This window comes from Sminthopsis crassicaudata, chromosome 4, assembly GCF_048593235.1.
Source record: "Sminthopsis crassicaudata isolate SCR6 chromosome 4, ASM4859323v1, whole genome shotgun sequence".
Classification (NCBI taxonomy): domain Eukaryota; kingdom Metazoa; phylum Chordata; class Mammalia; order Dasyuromorphia; family Dasyuridae; genus Sminthopsis; species Sminthopsis crassicaudata.
The window spans coordinates 361,348,166-361,366,366 of NC_133620.1; the positions used below are offsets into that span (position 1 = coordinate 361,348,166).

Sequence of the window (18,201 nt, forward strand, 5' to 3'; positions counted from 1 at the left end):
CCATGTAGCAATTTTTTAATTGGCCATTTGGTGGGAATTGGACTAGAACTTTGCTAAGGGGTTACATTTGCCAAGCTGACATTTATGCATCTACCAATAGTATCAATTTATTCTGCTTGAAAAACTGATTTTTTTTTCTCTCCAACTACTTTTTACAGGATATTAAACTTCTAGCTACATTTAATCTATAACTAATATTCTTTAAGGAAACATAAAAATTTCTTTTTAAAAAGGAAATGAGAGTTATATAGCATTATTTTGTCTTTGTTGTTTTCAGTTTTATCATTTTCTCTTTTTTATACTTCAGTTATTTTCTGATGTTCACCCCCTCCCAGAACCCACTCTTGTAACAGAAAAATAGTAAAACTAAGCTAGCTTACAAAATTACTGTGTCATACAGCAGCATTATGCTCATGTAAGCTCAAATATATGCAAAAATAAGACAGTATTTTTCCTCACCTCTTATCATCCAGGATAAGACTGGCTGTGGCGGAGTTCAGCTGCATTGTAGTGTTATTCATGTTTACATTATTGTAGTCGTCATGTTTTTTATTTCTTCTGGTTCTACTTCACTATGCATCAGTTTGTTAAATCTTCCCATATCTTTCCTAATCTCTCCTGTTTACCATCTCTTAGTGCACAACTGTATTCCATTATATTTATATACCACAATTTGCTTAGCCATTGCTTACTTAATGGATACCCATCTTGTTTCTAATGTTTTTGAATTCAAAAATTGTTACTGGCAACAAATAAGATATATATGCCTTTGATAATATTTTTCAATATCACCAAATGGGATAATATTTGTGAAGTACTTAGCACGATGTCTGGTACATAAGAGACGCTTAAAAAATATTTTTTCCTTCCCCCTTTGAAATCTGTTGGGTATAAACCCAATAGTAAATTTGCCTGATAAGAAAAGTTTAATAATTTCTCATATAATTCCAAATTATTTTTCACAGTGGTTGTATCAGTTTTCTCTTTTACTAACAGTGTAATAGTGTGCATAGATCCTCCACCATTAAATTTATATTATCAAATATTATCACTTTTACAATAGTGTTATTAATATGAGACAAACTTATTATTTTCATTTGTATTTCTCATTATTAGTGATTGGGAGTTTATTTTTCATGTATTTTACATTTTACATTTGTTAATGGTTTACATTTCTTGTTTTGAAAATTATTTCTTGCATGACATTAGTTTGAAGGAAAATATCAATTTAGTAGCCATTTTAATAATATAATATTCCATATTCTTTCCCCCTTCAAATTCTGTAAGTATTTGCAGTCCAGTTATATAGAAACTAGGAGTAGGTATACCATAGGATTAGAACACCATTAAAAGATATTGAATATATTACATTATCTAGTCCTAAATTCTAACATGCATAAACAGAACAGAACAAGACTGATATTATCATCTAGAAACATTTGTTTAATATTTACTGCCTTAGGAGTTAATACATTATTGCTTCTTGCTAGCTTATCTTATCCTACCCAACTGACCACTGCCAGATGAACCTTTTCCAAATACTATTGTGCATTAATCATTATTCCCCAAATCCAGCAATGGGTAGAAGTTTGTCTTCATATACACAATAAAGCCCCCTCATTCTAGTACTCAAAATTCTTCACAGCCTGACTTCACCCATTTCTCCAACCTTATCTCCCAACATTTCTATATGTGAACTGCCCAATTTGGTCTGCAATGCTCTGTTCAACATTCCCATATTCATTAATTGACTTCTGCCTTCCTAATTTTGTACAGACTCTTTCTCCTGCTTGGAATTCTCCATGCCTTCCCCTTCATTTATCTAAGCCTCTCCTTTCTTTAAAGATAATCTCAAATCGGGGGCAGCTGGGTGGTGCAGTGAATAGAGCACCAGCCCTGAAGTCAGGAGGACCTGAGTTCAAATCTGGCCTCAGACACTTAACACTTCCTAGCTGTATGACCCTGGGCAAGTCACTTAACCTCCTTCCCTTATCCAAAAAAAAAAAAAAAAAAAAAGATTATCTCAGATCTTTCCTCTTTCATGAAATCTTTCTCATTTCCCTAGTCTTTGGTGAACTCTTCCTACCATGAATCCTAGAGTACTTATTGCATATACTACTTTCTTTGGCATTTAATATTTGCTGGCTTGTTTTATGATTTATATCTTTGTCTTATTTCCTCAGCTAAATTACAACCTCCTTAAAGATAGAGATCATGTCATACCTCCTTATGTCCCTAGAATCTAGCATGGTTTCCTAGCTATACTCAGAACCTGATAAATATTCATGGATGATAATGTAATTCTATTGGAAACTAATTTATAAGGATTTGTTTATCAGTGCTTCTTTAATTCCTTGTTGCTTTTGTTTTATGCTGGAAAATGTGTGGTATCTTATTTGGAATTACAAGTTGCTATTATTCAATCATTTCAATTATGGGCAACTCTTTGTGATCCCATTTGCAATTTTCTTGGCAAAGAAAGGAGCAATTTGCCATTCCCTTATCCACCTCATTTTACTGGGGGGGAAAAAAAAAAAAAAAAAACTGAGGGAAACAGTTAAATGACTTATCCAGAGTCACTCTATCCAATGTGCCACCTAGTTACCCTTTGCTGTTATAAAATTTGGTGTCAAATTCTAGCTCCTCTACATAATGTCTATGGGATCCTATGGGATCCTGGACATCACCTTATTTCTCTTGATTTCAATGTCCTGGTGTATAAAATTAAAGTTTGAAATAAGTGAATCCAAAAGATCCATCTAACACTGTTATCTTATGATATAATTCTCAAAAAAATAAAGATAGGTAGAAAAGACTTATATTAAAAATGTAAATCTAGATATACAGCCCTCATGTGTACTTTATCCCACCTTCTCCAGTTGAATCCCCACTTATCACATCAGTCTCTAATTTTTACTTTTTCCCTATCTCCCATTTTCTTCCTTACCACATTCAAAAATGACCAAATCTCTTCCTTTCCTTAAGAGAAAAAAAAAAACAACAACTTCATTAAACCCTACCATTCCTTTAAGATATTGTTCTCTCTCTTTCCTCTCTTTCTCAACCAAATTGCTAGGAGGGAAAGCTGTATAAAGTCAACAAATCTATAAAAGTTTATTAAGTACTTACTCTGTGTTAGGAATTATGCTAAGCACTAGAGATAAGGAACTCACAGTCTAATGGGGAAGATAGCATGCAAACAACAATGTACAAATGAGATATGAATAGGATAAATTGAAAATGATCAACAGATATACTAGCTTTAAGAGGGATCTGAAAAGTCCTCATTTTTCTTTTTCAATATTTTTATTTTTCCCAGTTATATGGAAAACAATTGTTTTACATTTGTTTTTAAAACTTCGAGTGCCAGATTGTCTTCCTTCCTCCCCATTATTGAGAAGGCATATGTGAAGTTATATAAAACATTTTCATTAAAAGCCATGTTATGAAAGAAAACATAGATTTCTACCCCCCCCCCAAAAAAAAACCCTTAAGAAAAAAATTTTAAAAAGAGGGTTTGCTTCAATCTGTATTCAGACACAATCAGTTCTTTGTCTAGGTATGGATATTATTTTTCATCATAAATCCTTCAGAGTAGTCTCTGATCATTATATTTCTGAGAATAGCAAAGTCATTCACAACAAATCATCCCACAACATTGCTTTTACTTTATACACAGTACATTTTACTTTACTTGAGTTTATGGAGGTTTTTCCGGGTTTTTCTGAGACCATCCTGCTCATCATTTCCCTTAGAGCAGTAATATTCCCTCATAATCACATACCACAATTTATTCAGCCATTCCCCAATTGATGGGCATCCCGTCAATTTCCAAATCTTTGCCCTGAGAAAAGAACAGTTATAACTATTCTTGAAAAGTCCTCTTGTAGAAGATGGGAATTTAACTAAGACCTGAAGAAAGTTAGGAAAGCCTCAAGGTAAAGAGAATTCCAGTTTTGAAGGACTGCCCATGAAGATTCCCAAAGTCAGGAGATGGAATGTCTTGTGTGAGGAAGGACATTCATTGTTTCTACTTTCTGTCCTCTTACAAGTAACCATTGTAATCTGGTTTCTGACCTCTTTATTGAAATTGCTATCTCCAAAATTATTAAGCTCTTTTATTTGCCAAATTTGATGATCTTTTCTCACCTTGACACTGTTGAGTATTATCTTCTCTATACTCTCTTCTCTGAGTTCTATATGACCTTTTTTGTTGCAATATCATCATCAGACATATCCCATCTAACCGGGAGTGTGTCCTCAGATACTCTTTTTTATCTCTATTTTATTTTGCTAACTTCATCAGGTCTTATAGTCTTATCATGTCTATTCAGATGACTCCAGATATGCATCTTCAGCCAGAACCTTTTTGCATTAGTCCTGCATCTTCTGTGGAATATTTCAAAGTGAATGTCCCAGACTTCTCACACTCAACATGTATAAAATAGAACTTGTTAGCCTTTTCTTCAAACTTCCTCTATATTAGACTTCCCTATTTCTGTTGAAAGTACCACCATTCTTCCAGTCTCCAAGTTGATAACTTTGCTAATGTCTTCTTACTTATCACTTTCCATCATCCCATATAACCCATTAGTTGCTAAATTTTCTATGTATAAATAAGTTAATAATGTTTCTCATACATGTGCTCTTATCACTATTCACAGTCATGATCTTCTTATTTTAGGTCTTTATTAACTCTTTCCTCAATTCTTGTATGGCCTCCTAATTGGTTTCCCTGCTTCTCCAACCCTTCCTTCAGACAACTACCAAAGTATTTATTTTATTTCTTTATAGTTGTATGCCCACATCTAGCATAGTATCTGCCATGTACTAGGAGCTTAATAATTTTTTTTAATTTTTAAAATTTTGTCTTTATGACCCCAGAATCTACCATAATACCTTAATTGATGCTTAATAAATGTCTTGGGAATAGAGTTTAAAAGCAGATAATTCGGTTCTATAAAGAAGAGTATGTTCTTACATCAAATAGGGAAAAAAATATGAAGAATGTGAAATTATTGACTGTGAAAAATAATCCTTTCAGCCCTGGATGCTTTCTTTGACAGAACCACTTATAAGTTTTTTGTGGAACGCTATGATATTCATCTTCCCTAACATTCCCAGAAAGGGTTAAACATCCTTGAATACCCTACATTATTTTTGGTATAATTTATGATTTAATGTAACTTTAAATGTTTGAATTTTTTTATTCTCACGTCGTCGTATTCTGTAGAAGATCCAGAGTCTACTATTGGAGTCCACTTTTTTGTTCATCCCCTTTCCCAAAAATTTTTTTAAGTTCAAAGACAGCCAATCTCTAAGAAAACACTGACCCAAAATAGTGAATCAACAACCTTAAGCTCTTGCTACAAGCCAGATACTGTGCTAAAAATTGGAGATATAAAGAAAGACACAATCCCAGCTCCCAACATGTACATATTCTAATGGAGAAAACAATATACAACTATATATAAACAAAATATAGACAAGATAAATTGAAGATAATATCAGAAGAAGTGCACCAAAGTGAAGGAGGAATGGGAAAGACTTCTTGGCAAAGGTGGGATTTTAGCTAGGACTTGAGAAAAGCCAGGGAATCCTGTAAAAGATAAGGAAAGAAAAAAAATTGGGGTGTCAGAAACAGTCATTGAAAATGCCCAGAGTCAAGAGTTGATGTGTATGAGGTATATGAGAAACAGCAGCCAGTATCATTAGATTGGGCAGAAAGGACATGAATTAAATTGAAAGAAAATTTGGAAAAGTACGAAGAGTCCAGGTTAAGAAGGACTTTGAATGCCAGTCAAAGCCTTTTTTTTCCCCTTGGGTAGTGATAGGGAAACACTAGAAGTTACTGAATAGGGGTAGGATATGGTCAAACTTGTGTTTTAGGCAGAGCAATTTGACAACTGAGAAGACAGAGTACAGTTGGAAGACCAACCATATTGTTCCAAGAGATAAAGAAGCCTCAGGATCCACCAGGGACCAAAATCCACCCCCCTTTACCTTGCATCTCTTTTTACTATTACCTGCTTTTCTCTCCTCCAAACTATCTGTTACCTATATGTGTTTCCCTTTTCTGTTCTCTTCTTCGTATTTTCTGAAAATCAATGTTGGCTACATACAGCAACATGCTTCAGATCTATAATTTGATTTGATGACTATGAAATTCCTGGCATGGAAACTCCTTCTACCATTACAGATTAGCACCTCCTCTATAATTATCTTAGAAGATTGTTGGGGCACTGACAGTTCAGTAATTCTCCGAAGTTCACACTTCTCTACTATGTCAAAGGCTAGAGTTGATTTTGGTTCTTCCTGATTCCACAGCCACCAACAATATGCTTTCTCTAATAAGTCTATATATGCTCCAAGTTTATGGTATTCTCCCTAAGGAAGAAAAATGTCATGTGGCATCCAACATCATTCATCACAGTCATTATTGATGTGCTAGTAATTATGATCATCCTGCATGTTCACATTGGGAGCTACAGAATAAAATTGTGGGTAATCTCATTCTTCCCCGAAACCTGAAAGGAAGGAAGATATCTTGTTGGAATCATTGAACCGTTATTCTGTTTTAAATGGAATTTTATTTTGTGGTTTATAGGAAGCTAAAGCCGTTGTGGAAGAAACAAGAACCCTGAGAAGCAGGCTTCATCTTGCTGAAGCAGCACAGAGGCAGGCCCATGGCATGGAAATGGACTATGAGGAAGTGATTCGCCTCTTAGAGGCTGAAATAAAGGAGCTAAAGGCTCAGCTGGCTGATCACTCTGGCCAGAGCAAAGTAAGCAGACCAGCGCAAGAGCATGCTCGCACTCTGTCTTTGTGGCTCTCTATCTCTCCTCTTTTGTCCTCTCTGTCTCTCTACTTCCTTCTCCCCTCTAGTCTCTCTCTCTTTCTCTCTCTACTTCCTTCTCCTCTCTCTTTATCTTTCCTTCTCTCTCTTTCCTTCTCTGTCTCTGTCTCTCTCTCTTCTCATTTCTCTTTCTCTCTCTCTCCATCTCTTCATCTCTCCTCTTTCTTCCTCTCTGTCTCTCCCTACTTGCTTCTCTCCTTTCTCTCTCCTTTTTATTCCTCTCACTCTACTTCCTTCTCTCTCCTCTCTGTCTCTCTGTCTCTCTCTCTCTCTCTCTCTCTCTCTCTCTCTCTCTCTCTCTCTCTCTCTCTCTCTTTCTCTTTCTCTCTGTGTGTGTGTCTCTCTCTCTGTTTCTCCCCCCTCCTTTTCTCTCTCCCTGTCCCTCTCCCCCTCCTTTCCTCTCTCCTTCCTTCTCATAGTTACCATGGTTTCCTTTCTGTTGTCATATATCCTGTTTTCATTTTCTTTTTATCAGCTCTTCTAAAGTAGGTCAGTGTTTGTCTTCTACTTTTTTTTTTCAATAAGGAGAATGATGTGTTATAAAAGGAGTAATAAGAAGGTCGTGAGTCTTCCTCTCTCCAGAGGTCTTTGGGTTAAAAAGAGCAGGAGTTCCAAATTTATTTGGGTCATTGGTCAATGTGACAGAGGTCATACTCTCACTTCTAAAAGTGAATTAACACTGAAATGCAAATAGGGGTGGGTTGTTTCTGTTTCTAAGAATCCTTGTTTACTCTTCTTTGATTAAATTTTAAAAAAGATAATTTTTGAAGGCAGTAGATTCAAGCAATGAAAGACTAAGGTTCTCTCTCATCCTTCTGTCCCTAAGTAATGTTTGTTTTGAAATTAATCATCCCCATCATCTCACCCTAAATTTAAAGCATGCCATGTTATGTTATTTCCAAGTTTCTTTTTGATAATAAACCAAAATGATATGTGTTTCAGGGAACAGAATTTGAACAAATTATCATTTTTTATGTGATAGGAAAGCAGTGTGGTGCAGTAAAAAGTGTGATGAATTTGGAGACAGGACCTGAGTTCAAATCCAAGTCCTGCTACTTAGTTACTATATGACCTTGGACAAGGTCACTTACCCTTTCCATACCTCAGTTTTCTTATCTGTAAATTGAGGGTCTTATACTAATATTAAAATCCCTGCCAGATTCAAAGACAAGATCCTCTCACTTTGTAACCCAGGTTCAAATCTCACATCCTGTTACTACCTATATGAATGAGCTTGGGCAAATCACAACCTTTTTGGGTTTGTTTCCTCATCTGTAAAAATAAGGAGATTGGATTAAATGACCTTCAGCATTCCCTCCAGCTCTAAATCTCCCACTCATAATTTGAAGATGAAATCAACATACATGTTTTGTTATAGAGTAAAGCATCTTAAGACTATTTTAATGAAAATAAATGTTTTAAACTTTATGGCACTGTTTACCTTCAAAGTGGGTATTTTTTACTCCAGGTTTCTTAACTTCCTAAGACCGCATCAATTCTGATCATTTATTGAATATTTACTTTAAATTTCACATATTTAAAATATACCCAAAGAGGTCATAAAACCTGGATTCCCCAAAACCCAAGCCAGCATTTATGTAACTAGTTTTCTTTTTTTTTAATTAATAGTATTTTATTTTTCCATATACATGCAAAGATATTTTTCAGCATTCACCTTTGAAAAACCATGTGTTCCAAATTTTTCTCCCTATCTTCTCTACCCCCTCCTCAAGATAGTAAGCAATCCAATATAGGTTAAACGTATGCAATTCTTTTAAACATGTTTCTATATTCGTCATGCTGTGTAAGGAAAATCAGATCAAGAGGGGGAAAAAACATGAGAAAGAAAAAGAAAAACAAGCAAACAAACAACCACCATCAAAAAAAGGTGAAAATACTATGCTTTGGTCCACATTTGGTCTCAATAGTTCTCTCTCTGGTTGCAGATGGCTCTTTCTATTCCACCTCTATTGAAATTGATTTGACTCACCTCCTTGTTGAAAAGAGTCAAGCCCATCACAGTTGATCATCACATAATCTTGCTGTTACTATGTACAATGTTCTCTTGGGTTCTGCTCACCTCACTTAGTGTCAGTTCATGTAAGTCCAGATTTTCTGAAATCAGTCTACATAGCTAGTTTTCTTGAAAGATATTATATTAGTTGTCCATTTAGTACTGTAAATATATTCAAAGAATATATTCTGCATTTTCAAAAAGCCTATAGCTAAGGAAGGAAATCTATAGTAATTATATATTTAATATCTGATAAAATATAATAATAAATCTGAGATTAAGCAGACAACAACTATCTTCTAGAAATAGTATACCTACTTGAAATCAATCATTTTTAATCACCTGTTCAAATTTTTACTGTAAAGTCCAGTCTAGCTCCCTAAAGAACTCAGAATCAGCCAAAATCAGGATAAGCAAAAGTCTTTGCCCCACGTTGGGCTCCAAAATATAATGTTCTGTTGTTTCTAGATTGTAATCATTCTCTGGGAGATCTTTTGGGGAACTTCTGGAGCCAACCTTAGTTTCAGTTCCTGTTCAATAATCCCAAAATGCATCCAGGAGTTAAAGTCCAGATCCTATATTGTGTCCTTTAAAGTCTTGAATCTTTTCCTGTCAAAATGTCTCCAGCCAGCTTCAGGCTCTAGCTCCCTCTGAATCCAAAGCCTCCAGCCAGCAGGAAGGTAGACATGGGAATGAAATTTTGACTCTGAATGTCCTAGAGTGTGGGAATCAGATTTCGCCTCTGAGAGTGTGGTATTGTGGGCTTCCCAGAATTCAAACCTAGATGTAAATCTCCTGGAAATCCATGAGCAGGCTTTTCCTTTAGACTTGTAAATCTGCTGGACTTGCAAATCCACGGGAAGTCTTCTCCTTGACCCAATCCAGACTCCTTCCAGACTGACTCTCCCCACTGAGTTTTGGCTCTTTTTATCCTCCCAGAGCATGGGCTTGTGGGTACTCCATGGGCTTGTGGGAACTCCTTAAGGAACCAATGAGTGAACTCCTTTAAATATATGAACTCTGAACTAGAGAATTGTTAAGTACTGACTTAGCACCTTGTAAGGATCCTAACATTTTACTGTAATTAACAGTAGAATTTATTAAACAAAACTATTAACATTATTTGTATCTTCCTTTTTTTCTTTACTTTTCCAAAGAAAATGTTTATTTTATTTTTCTAGTACCTATAGGTCTAAGAACTGGACCAGTGATTTCATTAATACATATAAATTCCTTCTACCTTCTGGTTGACACTGTCTCTACCCCTGCCTGGGCTAGGTGGAGTAATTTGTCCAGTGCCCATGGAAGCATCATGTATGAGAGTCACTGTGTCACTGAGGCACTGTTGCAAGACCAGCTCACTGCCCATCTCACCACAGCATTTCTCTTTAGTAATCATGCTTTATTTTAATAAAAATAGAAAGTTTTATTTTTTTTTGTTTTTATATCAATCTTTACCCTTTTTCAAGAACAATAACTTTTCAGAAAGTGTTGATTCAAAACCCAAAAATGTTTTATTTCAAGGTTTGTGTCCTTTGAGATATTCCTTAGCCTTTCTCCTTAGTAATATAAATTCTCCTTTTGCATTTCATAGTAATCATCATTTCATTAGTTAAGATACCTGCCTTGGGACATCAAATTTGCCAATATTTGCCTTCTATTTTTTTCAATAAGGAGAATGATGTTTTGTAAAAGGAGTAATGAGAAGGTTGTGAGTCTTCCTCTCTCCAGAGGTCTTTGGGTTAAAAAGAGCAGGAGCTCCAAATTTATTTGGGTCATCGGTCAATGTGGCAGAGGTCATACTCTCACTTCTAGGAGTGAATTAACACTGAAATGATAACATTAGTTTTAACAACTTAAAATCTGAGAAGTGAGAAGTTGCCAATAGTAGTACATTGAGTCATTTTCACTCATGCATAACTCTCCAGGATTTTTTCAGGGTTTTCTTGGCAAAGATACTAGAATAATTTGCCCTTTCCTTCTCTAAGTTGTTTTACAGATGAGGAAACTGAGGCAAACAAGGTTAAGGGATTTGCCCAGGGTCACATAGGTAGTAAATATACTTTGAACTTGGAAAGATGAGTCTTCCTGACTCCAGGTCTGATGATCTATCTGCCATATGATCTAACACCTCTCCCCTCGTATGTAAATGTTTATTGACAGACTTGTAACTGAAACTTCCCATACATGTTGACTTCCTCCATTAGAATTGGAGGAAGAGAAGGGACTGTTTTCTATTTATATTCTCAGCACTTAGCACAGTGCTTAGCACATAGGAAGCATTCAGAAAATGCTTCATTCATTCATTCAGCAAGGTGCTCAAAGCTGGAAAGTTCAAGTGCTATCTCTGAGGCTTGCTGGCTCTCTGACCCCAATGAGCAACTAGCTTAAATTTCTTGGTGGCTAAGATTCTCTAAGTTGCAGAAAAGCAGAAAAATTGGTGACCTCCATTGGCAGAGGGATTTTCCTCCTCTGGTATTCCCTATACTGGTTAAGTCACAGGTTTATCCCTATCTCCATTCCTTTTGTATTTATTTTATGTGTACTTGTATACATTTTTCTTGTCTCTCCAAATGGAATGTACATTTCTTGAGAGTAGGGATTTTTTTCCTCCAATATTTGTGTGCACAAAGTGAACACAATGCCTGGCACTTAGTAGGTGCTTAATTAAAAATGCCTGTTGATTGATAAAGCCATAGATTTAGAGCTAGAAGGGACCTTTTGAGTTCATGTAGTTTAAACCCCATTTTTGTAGATGAGAAAATTGAGGCCCATAAAAGAATGACTAGCTTAAGGTCATATAAGTAGTAAGCACAAAAAGTAGAAATTTAGGCCAGTCCTTCCTTACTGGATAGGGGACTTGAGAAGACTCATCTTCCTGAGTTCAAATCTGGCTCCCGACATTTATTAGCAAGTCACTTAATCCTGTTTGTCTCAGTTTCCTCATCTGTAAAATAATTTGGAGAACGAAAATCATTCCAGTATCTTTGCAAAGAAAGCCTAAAGTGAGGTCATAGAGAGTGAGAGACAATGAAAAATGAACATCCTTAACCCCAGTGCAATGTTCATTCTCCAATACCACACTGCCTCTTATTGGATGAGTGTTCCACTAAGACACAGAAAAGGGAATTCTATGGAGGTTTTTGCCATTAGTTATAACAACTAAAAATCTGAGAAGTAAGAAGTTGCCAAAAGTAAGTCTTGGAAAAATGCTTGAGCTCCTTCTTTCTGGGCCTCCTTGCCAGGAAAGTTTTCAAGACTTAAGAAAGAGAATCACAGTGTTGGACTGCCAACTGCGCAAGTCAGAAACAGCTCGGAAAACCTTTGAACTCACAACTGAGAAATTGTTGAACTTTGTCGAGGTAAGTTTGCCTGTTTGCATTATTCCCTGGCTGGATGTGCATCATAGGTGTGGCTAGAGCACATCCATCAATATATACTCAATGCATGACTGTGATATATCTTCCATAGAGAAGGGAACACTCCTATATCAAGTTGGAGGGAAATGTATGTATGTGTGTATGTATGTACCATGCACATGTGTGTGCATCATGTGTGTGTTGTGTGCATACACATATGTATTATGTGAAACTATGTGTGCATTGTGTTGTGTATATTACATGTATCTATGTGTGTTATATGTATATACATGGATGTGTTATGTGTATGTATTCATTGTGCACGTTATATTTATGCTTGCATTTGGGTATATGTATATTTGTACGTATTGTGCTGTGTCCATGTACGCTTGTGTGTGTACTGTACATGTGTGTGCACACATGTGTACATGCAGGCCGATTTGTCTTGTGTGTATACATGTGTGTTATGTGTGGTGCGTTGTGTGTGCACATCGTGTGCATTTCCATAAATATATCATTAATAACATTAAGTCTTTTGACGAAAGCTTCACATTTGAAGGCTAAGTGAAATATTATTACTGCTCATAACTACAGTGCTGACTTTAGAAAACAAGACTGAAAGATTTAAAAATATCAGGTAAAGGAGCAGACAAGCTATCATGACCCAGACACTTGAAGAGAAATAGCTGGGAAAGGGTGACAAAAATACATTAGTTTTTGAGGAATATTTTTGTCAAACCTTCAGGGAAAGTGATACCCAAGAACCCTTGTGAAGAGAGAGAGAGAGGCTTCTAAATCAGTTTGCATTTCTGAGAAGTATCTGAAAGTAGAAGTGATTTTTCCTCCCACAAAACAGAAACATGTCTAGAATCTAGAGTCCCTAGCTCAGATTTCGAAGGTTAGAAAATAATAAAATAATAATCAGTGTTAGCTAATAAGAGATGAGTTCTCTTCTTTTTAAAGCCTTACTTAAGGGGCAGCTAGGTGGCGCAGTGGAAAGACCACTAGCCCTGAATTCAGGAGGACCTGAGTTCAAATCTGGTCTTACACACTTAACACTTCCTAGCTGTGTGACCCTGGGCAAGTCACTTAACCCCAGCCTCAAGGTGGGGGGCGGGGGGGGAAAGCCTTACCTAGTTCCAATGGCCTCTTCCCTCCCCTCCCCACAGGTAGCCTCTCTTCCTCCCCAAATGACCTTAGAGTGCCTTGTTCAGATTCCTATTGCATCCCCAAGGAGACTCAGGCAGGTCTGTTTTTTTTCTATGGATTCCCCTTTAGACAATGTTGCTTGAATTGAAAATATTTTAAAATAAGGCATCAAATTCACATGTGTTCTTCATTGTTTTGTTTATCTATAGACAATCCAAGAAGTTCTTTCTGATCATTCTTCTTCCTTGTCAAATTTAAGGTAATATTAAATTTAGATAAGAAATTACAAGTCTCCTCCATTAGATTGGATCCCTTTGAGAGCAGGGACTGTGTGTCATTTACCTTTCTTTGTATCCCCAACACTTAGCATAGTGCCTGGCACATAGTTGGTTCTTAATAAGTGCTTATTGACTACATGATTTAACCTTTTTTTGTATCTTAGCATTCATTATAGTGCCTGGCACTTAGTTGATGCTTAATAAATGCTTATTGACAACATGATTGTTTTTACCTTTCTTTGCATCTCCAGCATTTATCACATAGTGCTTGATAAATGTCTGTTGACTATTTTTTAATATCATCTCATCTTATTCCAAAGCCAGTTCCCAATGTTTTTACAGATCTGTTATTTCATTATGTGGAAAACTTCTGGTATGGAAAACCCCTCTACTCATGCAGATTAGCATTTCATCGATAATCTGTCTTAGAATGTTGACTGCAAACTTAAGAGATTGAGTAATTTTCCTAAAGTCACATAGCCAGCATAACAACAGCAGAAATAACAAGAAGAAGACATATGTTACGGTTTTTAACAAAGTTTGCAAAGCATTTCACATATATTATCTCAGTAATTCTCACAACAATCCTGTGAGGTAGGTGCTATTATTACCCCCCTTTTACAGAGAAAACTGAGGTTCAGAGCATTTAAGGGCTCTTCCCAGGATCACATAACTAGTAAGCGTCTGAGTCAGTTTTGCCTGACTTTAAAGCTGATGCTCTATCTACTGTACCACTTAGTTGCCCCACCCTGCCATGCTAGTTCCCTTTAAATTATTTAAATAAATAAAAAGTACTACACAAAAGCTTGGTCCCATTAACCGATTTTAATCCAGTTACTAAATTTTTATAATTAGCCAAATTTTTTTTTTAATTGTGCACTCTTTTTGTCATTTTCATCAACTAATAAGAAGGAAAATCTCCTTCTTGGTGGTCCTCTTTGGCCATCTCTTGTCTACAGTATTGTTACAGTCTTGATAGAAAAGTGACCCACTTTAAATTTCCCAATAAGAGCAATGAGAGCGCTAATAATATTTGTTTATTCTGCAGCTCTTATCTAAGGTCACTTTGATGCACCTGTCAAATCTCTTTATTTTTTGCCTTGTGCAGAGAAGGGATTCCACTTCATGCATTTTCCAGGTGATGTGGCATGGGTTTATAGCATTTGTCATTCTTCACAGGGACATCATCTCCTTCCAGCTGGGTCCTTTTTGCTAAAATGCACAAAATAATCCCTGGTGCCCTTTGTTATCCAACAGTAGCCATTCAATGAATGAGGATGACTCATTCTGATTCAAGATGCTCTGTGTGTGTCCCCGTTCCCACTCTTACATTGAATGTCAAAAAAAATACCTGCAATTGTCAACTTTTGTCCACATTCTAACATAATGCCCTGTTCTTTGGGATGAATGAATCTGGCAGACCTCCAGGGCCATTCATGCAAGCTCTTATGTGATTCCTAGATTCAGTGAGGGATTATAGCTTATTGCCCTTGGAGAGTCCCATTTCACCAACAAATGAAGCCCCATTTCTCTGGCTCATTCAAACTGATCAGTCAAAAGTCTTCAAAGAAACACTGAGGACTTGCTTTGGAACCAGGAAAATCTAGTTAGAACTCCTGTCTCTGACTTGTATTAACTGTGTCATTATGGCAATATCAATTAACTTTTCAATTATTCATTCAGCTTTCAAAGATAATTTTAACATGAATTACTTGCCTGTACCAGTGAATAGAGCCTACATATTGGAAGTTCCAAATATGGAAGAAACCACAAGTCTGGAACAAAAATATATATTTATATATTGGAATTGTTTTAGATTCTGTTTCTTGACCTACCTCAAGCCATAATGTGAACAAGTTTGAGTACTCATTTTTTCATTCAAGTCATAGAGTCATAAATAATCTTAGGTTTAGAGCCAGAAGGCCATTCTCCCTAGTGCCCTCATTTTGTACGAAAACCAAGCCAGAAAGAGGCTATTTTACTTACCCATAGCCACAGCTAATTAGTGGATTAGCTGTGAATTAGTTCAAATGGAAAATTTGAACTTAAGTCCTCTTGACTCCAAGCCTAGTAGACTTTCTTTTGTAGAAAGCCCATTCAATAATGAAAGAAATTCCATAAGGGAAACAAAGATCTTCATCTTCTATTGTACTTGATTTAGCATACTGGCATTTCATTTTTTGTAGTTTGCTGTTAATAATCATAATTTGCTTTTATATAATGCATTATAGTTACAAAGCACCCATCATTCAAATTTTGAATTCTGCTGTAAAATCTGTGGTACAAGAAGAATCTGGATTTTTATATTCAAGAAAATTTAAACCCTGAGAGTTTGCAACTTAGCTATGGACCCATAGTTCATAGTGTCAGGAGTGGGACTCAATATCCCCCGACCTTCTGGTATCTGGTTCCATATCTGTTCCTCTGCATCCTCCTGTCTGCTCTGATAACTGCTCAGTGCATATCTAGATGACACATATATACACAATCACCATTTTATCCACAATTCAACATTGTGTCCTTTCCTCAACATTTTGATTAACCTTTTTTTTTTTCCCCACTTAAGTCTTTGTCCTTTTTTAAGTGTATCAGATTGCATTCAAGTCATACAGTACTTCATTTTTTAAAAGTAAATACTTTAAAGATTAGTTTTAAATTTGGCTGACAATTTGGACCCTTTCAGAGCCTATTTTTATGAACAACAAGCCACTCTATGTCTATGCAATGCCTATACAATTTGGTAAGATTTGAATTTTTATAAATAAAATAATGCCATAGGATGTTCATAAATCTAGTACTCAAAAGAACTTCAGAGGCCGTGGAATCCTACATCCTCATTTTATAGATAAGCAGACTGAGGCAAAAGAAGGTTAAGTGTTTTGCTAAAGATTATTCCAGTGAAATAATGTTAGTATCCTTTATAATTTCATTGACTTTATAAAATAAGGGACAGTAGATGGTACAATAGAGTGCCAGGTACTCTGGAGTCAGGAAGACCCAAGTTCAAATCTTCCCCTTAGACACTTAATAGCTCTGTGATCCTGAGCAAGTCATTTTATCTTCATTGCATCCCCCTCACACCAAAAAAAACAAACAAACAAAAAAAACGAAACAAAAAAACCTTCACAAAATGAATGACTTATGAAGTAGTGTGTTATGATAGATTTTCATGCTTAAAGCCAAGAAAACAGGGTATAAGTTATGTCTGTGTGTCTCTTCCTGGCTGTGTAATTTTGAGTAAGTCAAAACTCAGTGTTCCAGGAAATTCTTAATTTGCAGAGCAGTAACTTATCTGTATCAATAGAGAAAGTTTCCTTCCTGAGTTTCCAATGGACTTCCAAGTCTGGTTAAAAAAAAAAAAATAAAGTAAAAATGAATGATTTAAATGCTATCTGCTTTAACAACAACTTTATGCATATGAAGATGGTATATGTATAAACAGTAATTGTTTTATCATCAAATAAAATCAAATGTCCTATTCTAAATCATAGCATAATTATTCTTCTTCCCCTGACCGCTGACCCCTCTTTGTAAAATCGTGCACTCAAGTGAATCAGGCTACATTCATTACATCATTCTTCTTTCACTTACTTATTGCCATTATTAGTAGTAAGAGTATCCTTCTTAAACTTATGTTAACAGAAATTTTTTTTGTAACTGAAAGTAGAATATGCTTCTCTACCTTAAAGAACTACATAAAAATGGCTTTTATGATTAAATTATAATATAATTAAAGGCAGTGTAGTATAGAGGATAGAGAGCTTGCTTCATGGATTCTAACCTTGCTTCTGACATATGCTGGCAGTGTGACCCCGGGCAAGTTAACCTTTTTCTGTCTCAGTTTTCTTTACTGTAAAATAGGAATGATAATTCCATCTACCTCCTAGGGTTGTTGTGACAATCAAATGAAATAATAATTGTCAAATACTTAGCAAAGACATTGGACTGGGGACATTGTAAATGATAAATACCTTTTATTAATCTTTATCATTGTCTTCATTATCATTATTATTATTATTATCTAGATTAAGATTTTTTTTCTCCACTACTCCACTGAAATCACAGATCTCGTTAAGAATTACAAATGATGGTATCCCAGCATTCTCAGAATCTTTCAATATAATACCAAGAATGGATTTTTTTTCCTTTGCACAAACTTCTCATCAACCAAGAGTCCTGTTTTTTTAAAACATCCTAATCACTGTCCCTTTTTAATAAAAGGAATATCACTTCCCATGATGTAAAAACTAATTCTACTTTATTTTCTATCCCTTACTCCTCCTCCCCATGCCCTTTAGTGACCGAAGATCAATATTAGGTTCTCAAACACTATTCCCACAGCTTGGAAGGAATGGACGCAATGTCACAGCAAATCTGGTCCAGGAATCTAGGGACCTTGCTAAATCTGTCCGTGCCCTTCTGGATGTGGACCGTGAGTTATTTGCATTTATTATTTCATTCATTTTGACTTGTTTGCTGTTTTCAAGTGATAAATCAATTTAAGAAATATCTTTGTTATTCAAATGACTAATTTTGGGGATCAGG

General features: G+C 35.7%; 1 protein-coding gene across 6 annotated transcripts in view; it reads left to right on the forward strand.

Moving 5' to 3' along the window:
- The window catches only part of STXBP4 (syntaxin binding protein 4), a 227,836-nt gene that overhangs the window by 120,268 nt on the left and 89,367 nt on the right, over window positions 1-18,201 (forward strand). For all 6 annotated transcript variants that reach the window (XM_074261824.1, XM_074261825.1, XM_074261828.1 and 3 more), the window contains 4 exons: window positions 6,608-6,784; window positions 12,116-12,232; window positions 13,588-13,637; window positions 17,955-18,088. In XM_074261824.1, the coding sequence (XP_074117925.1) occupies window positions 6,608-6,784; window positions 12,116-12,232; window positions 13,588-13,637; window positions 17,955-18,088 (478 nt within the window). The remainder of the gene's footprint in view (window positions 1-6,607; window positions 6,785-12,115; window positions 12,233-13,587; window positions 13,638-17,954; window positions 18,089-18,201) is intronic.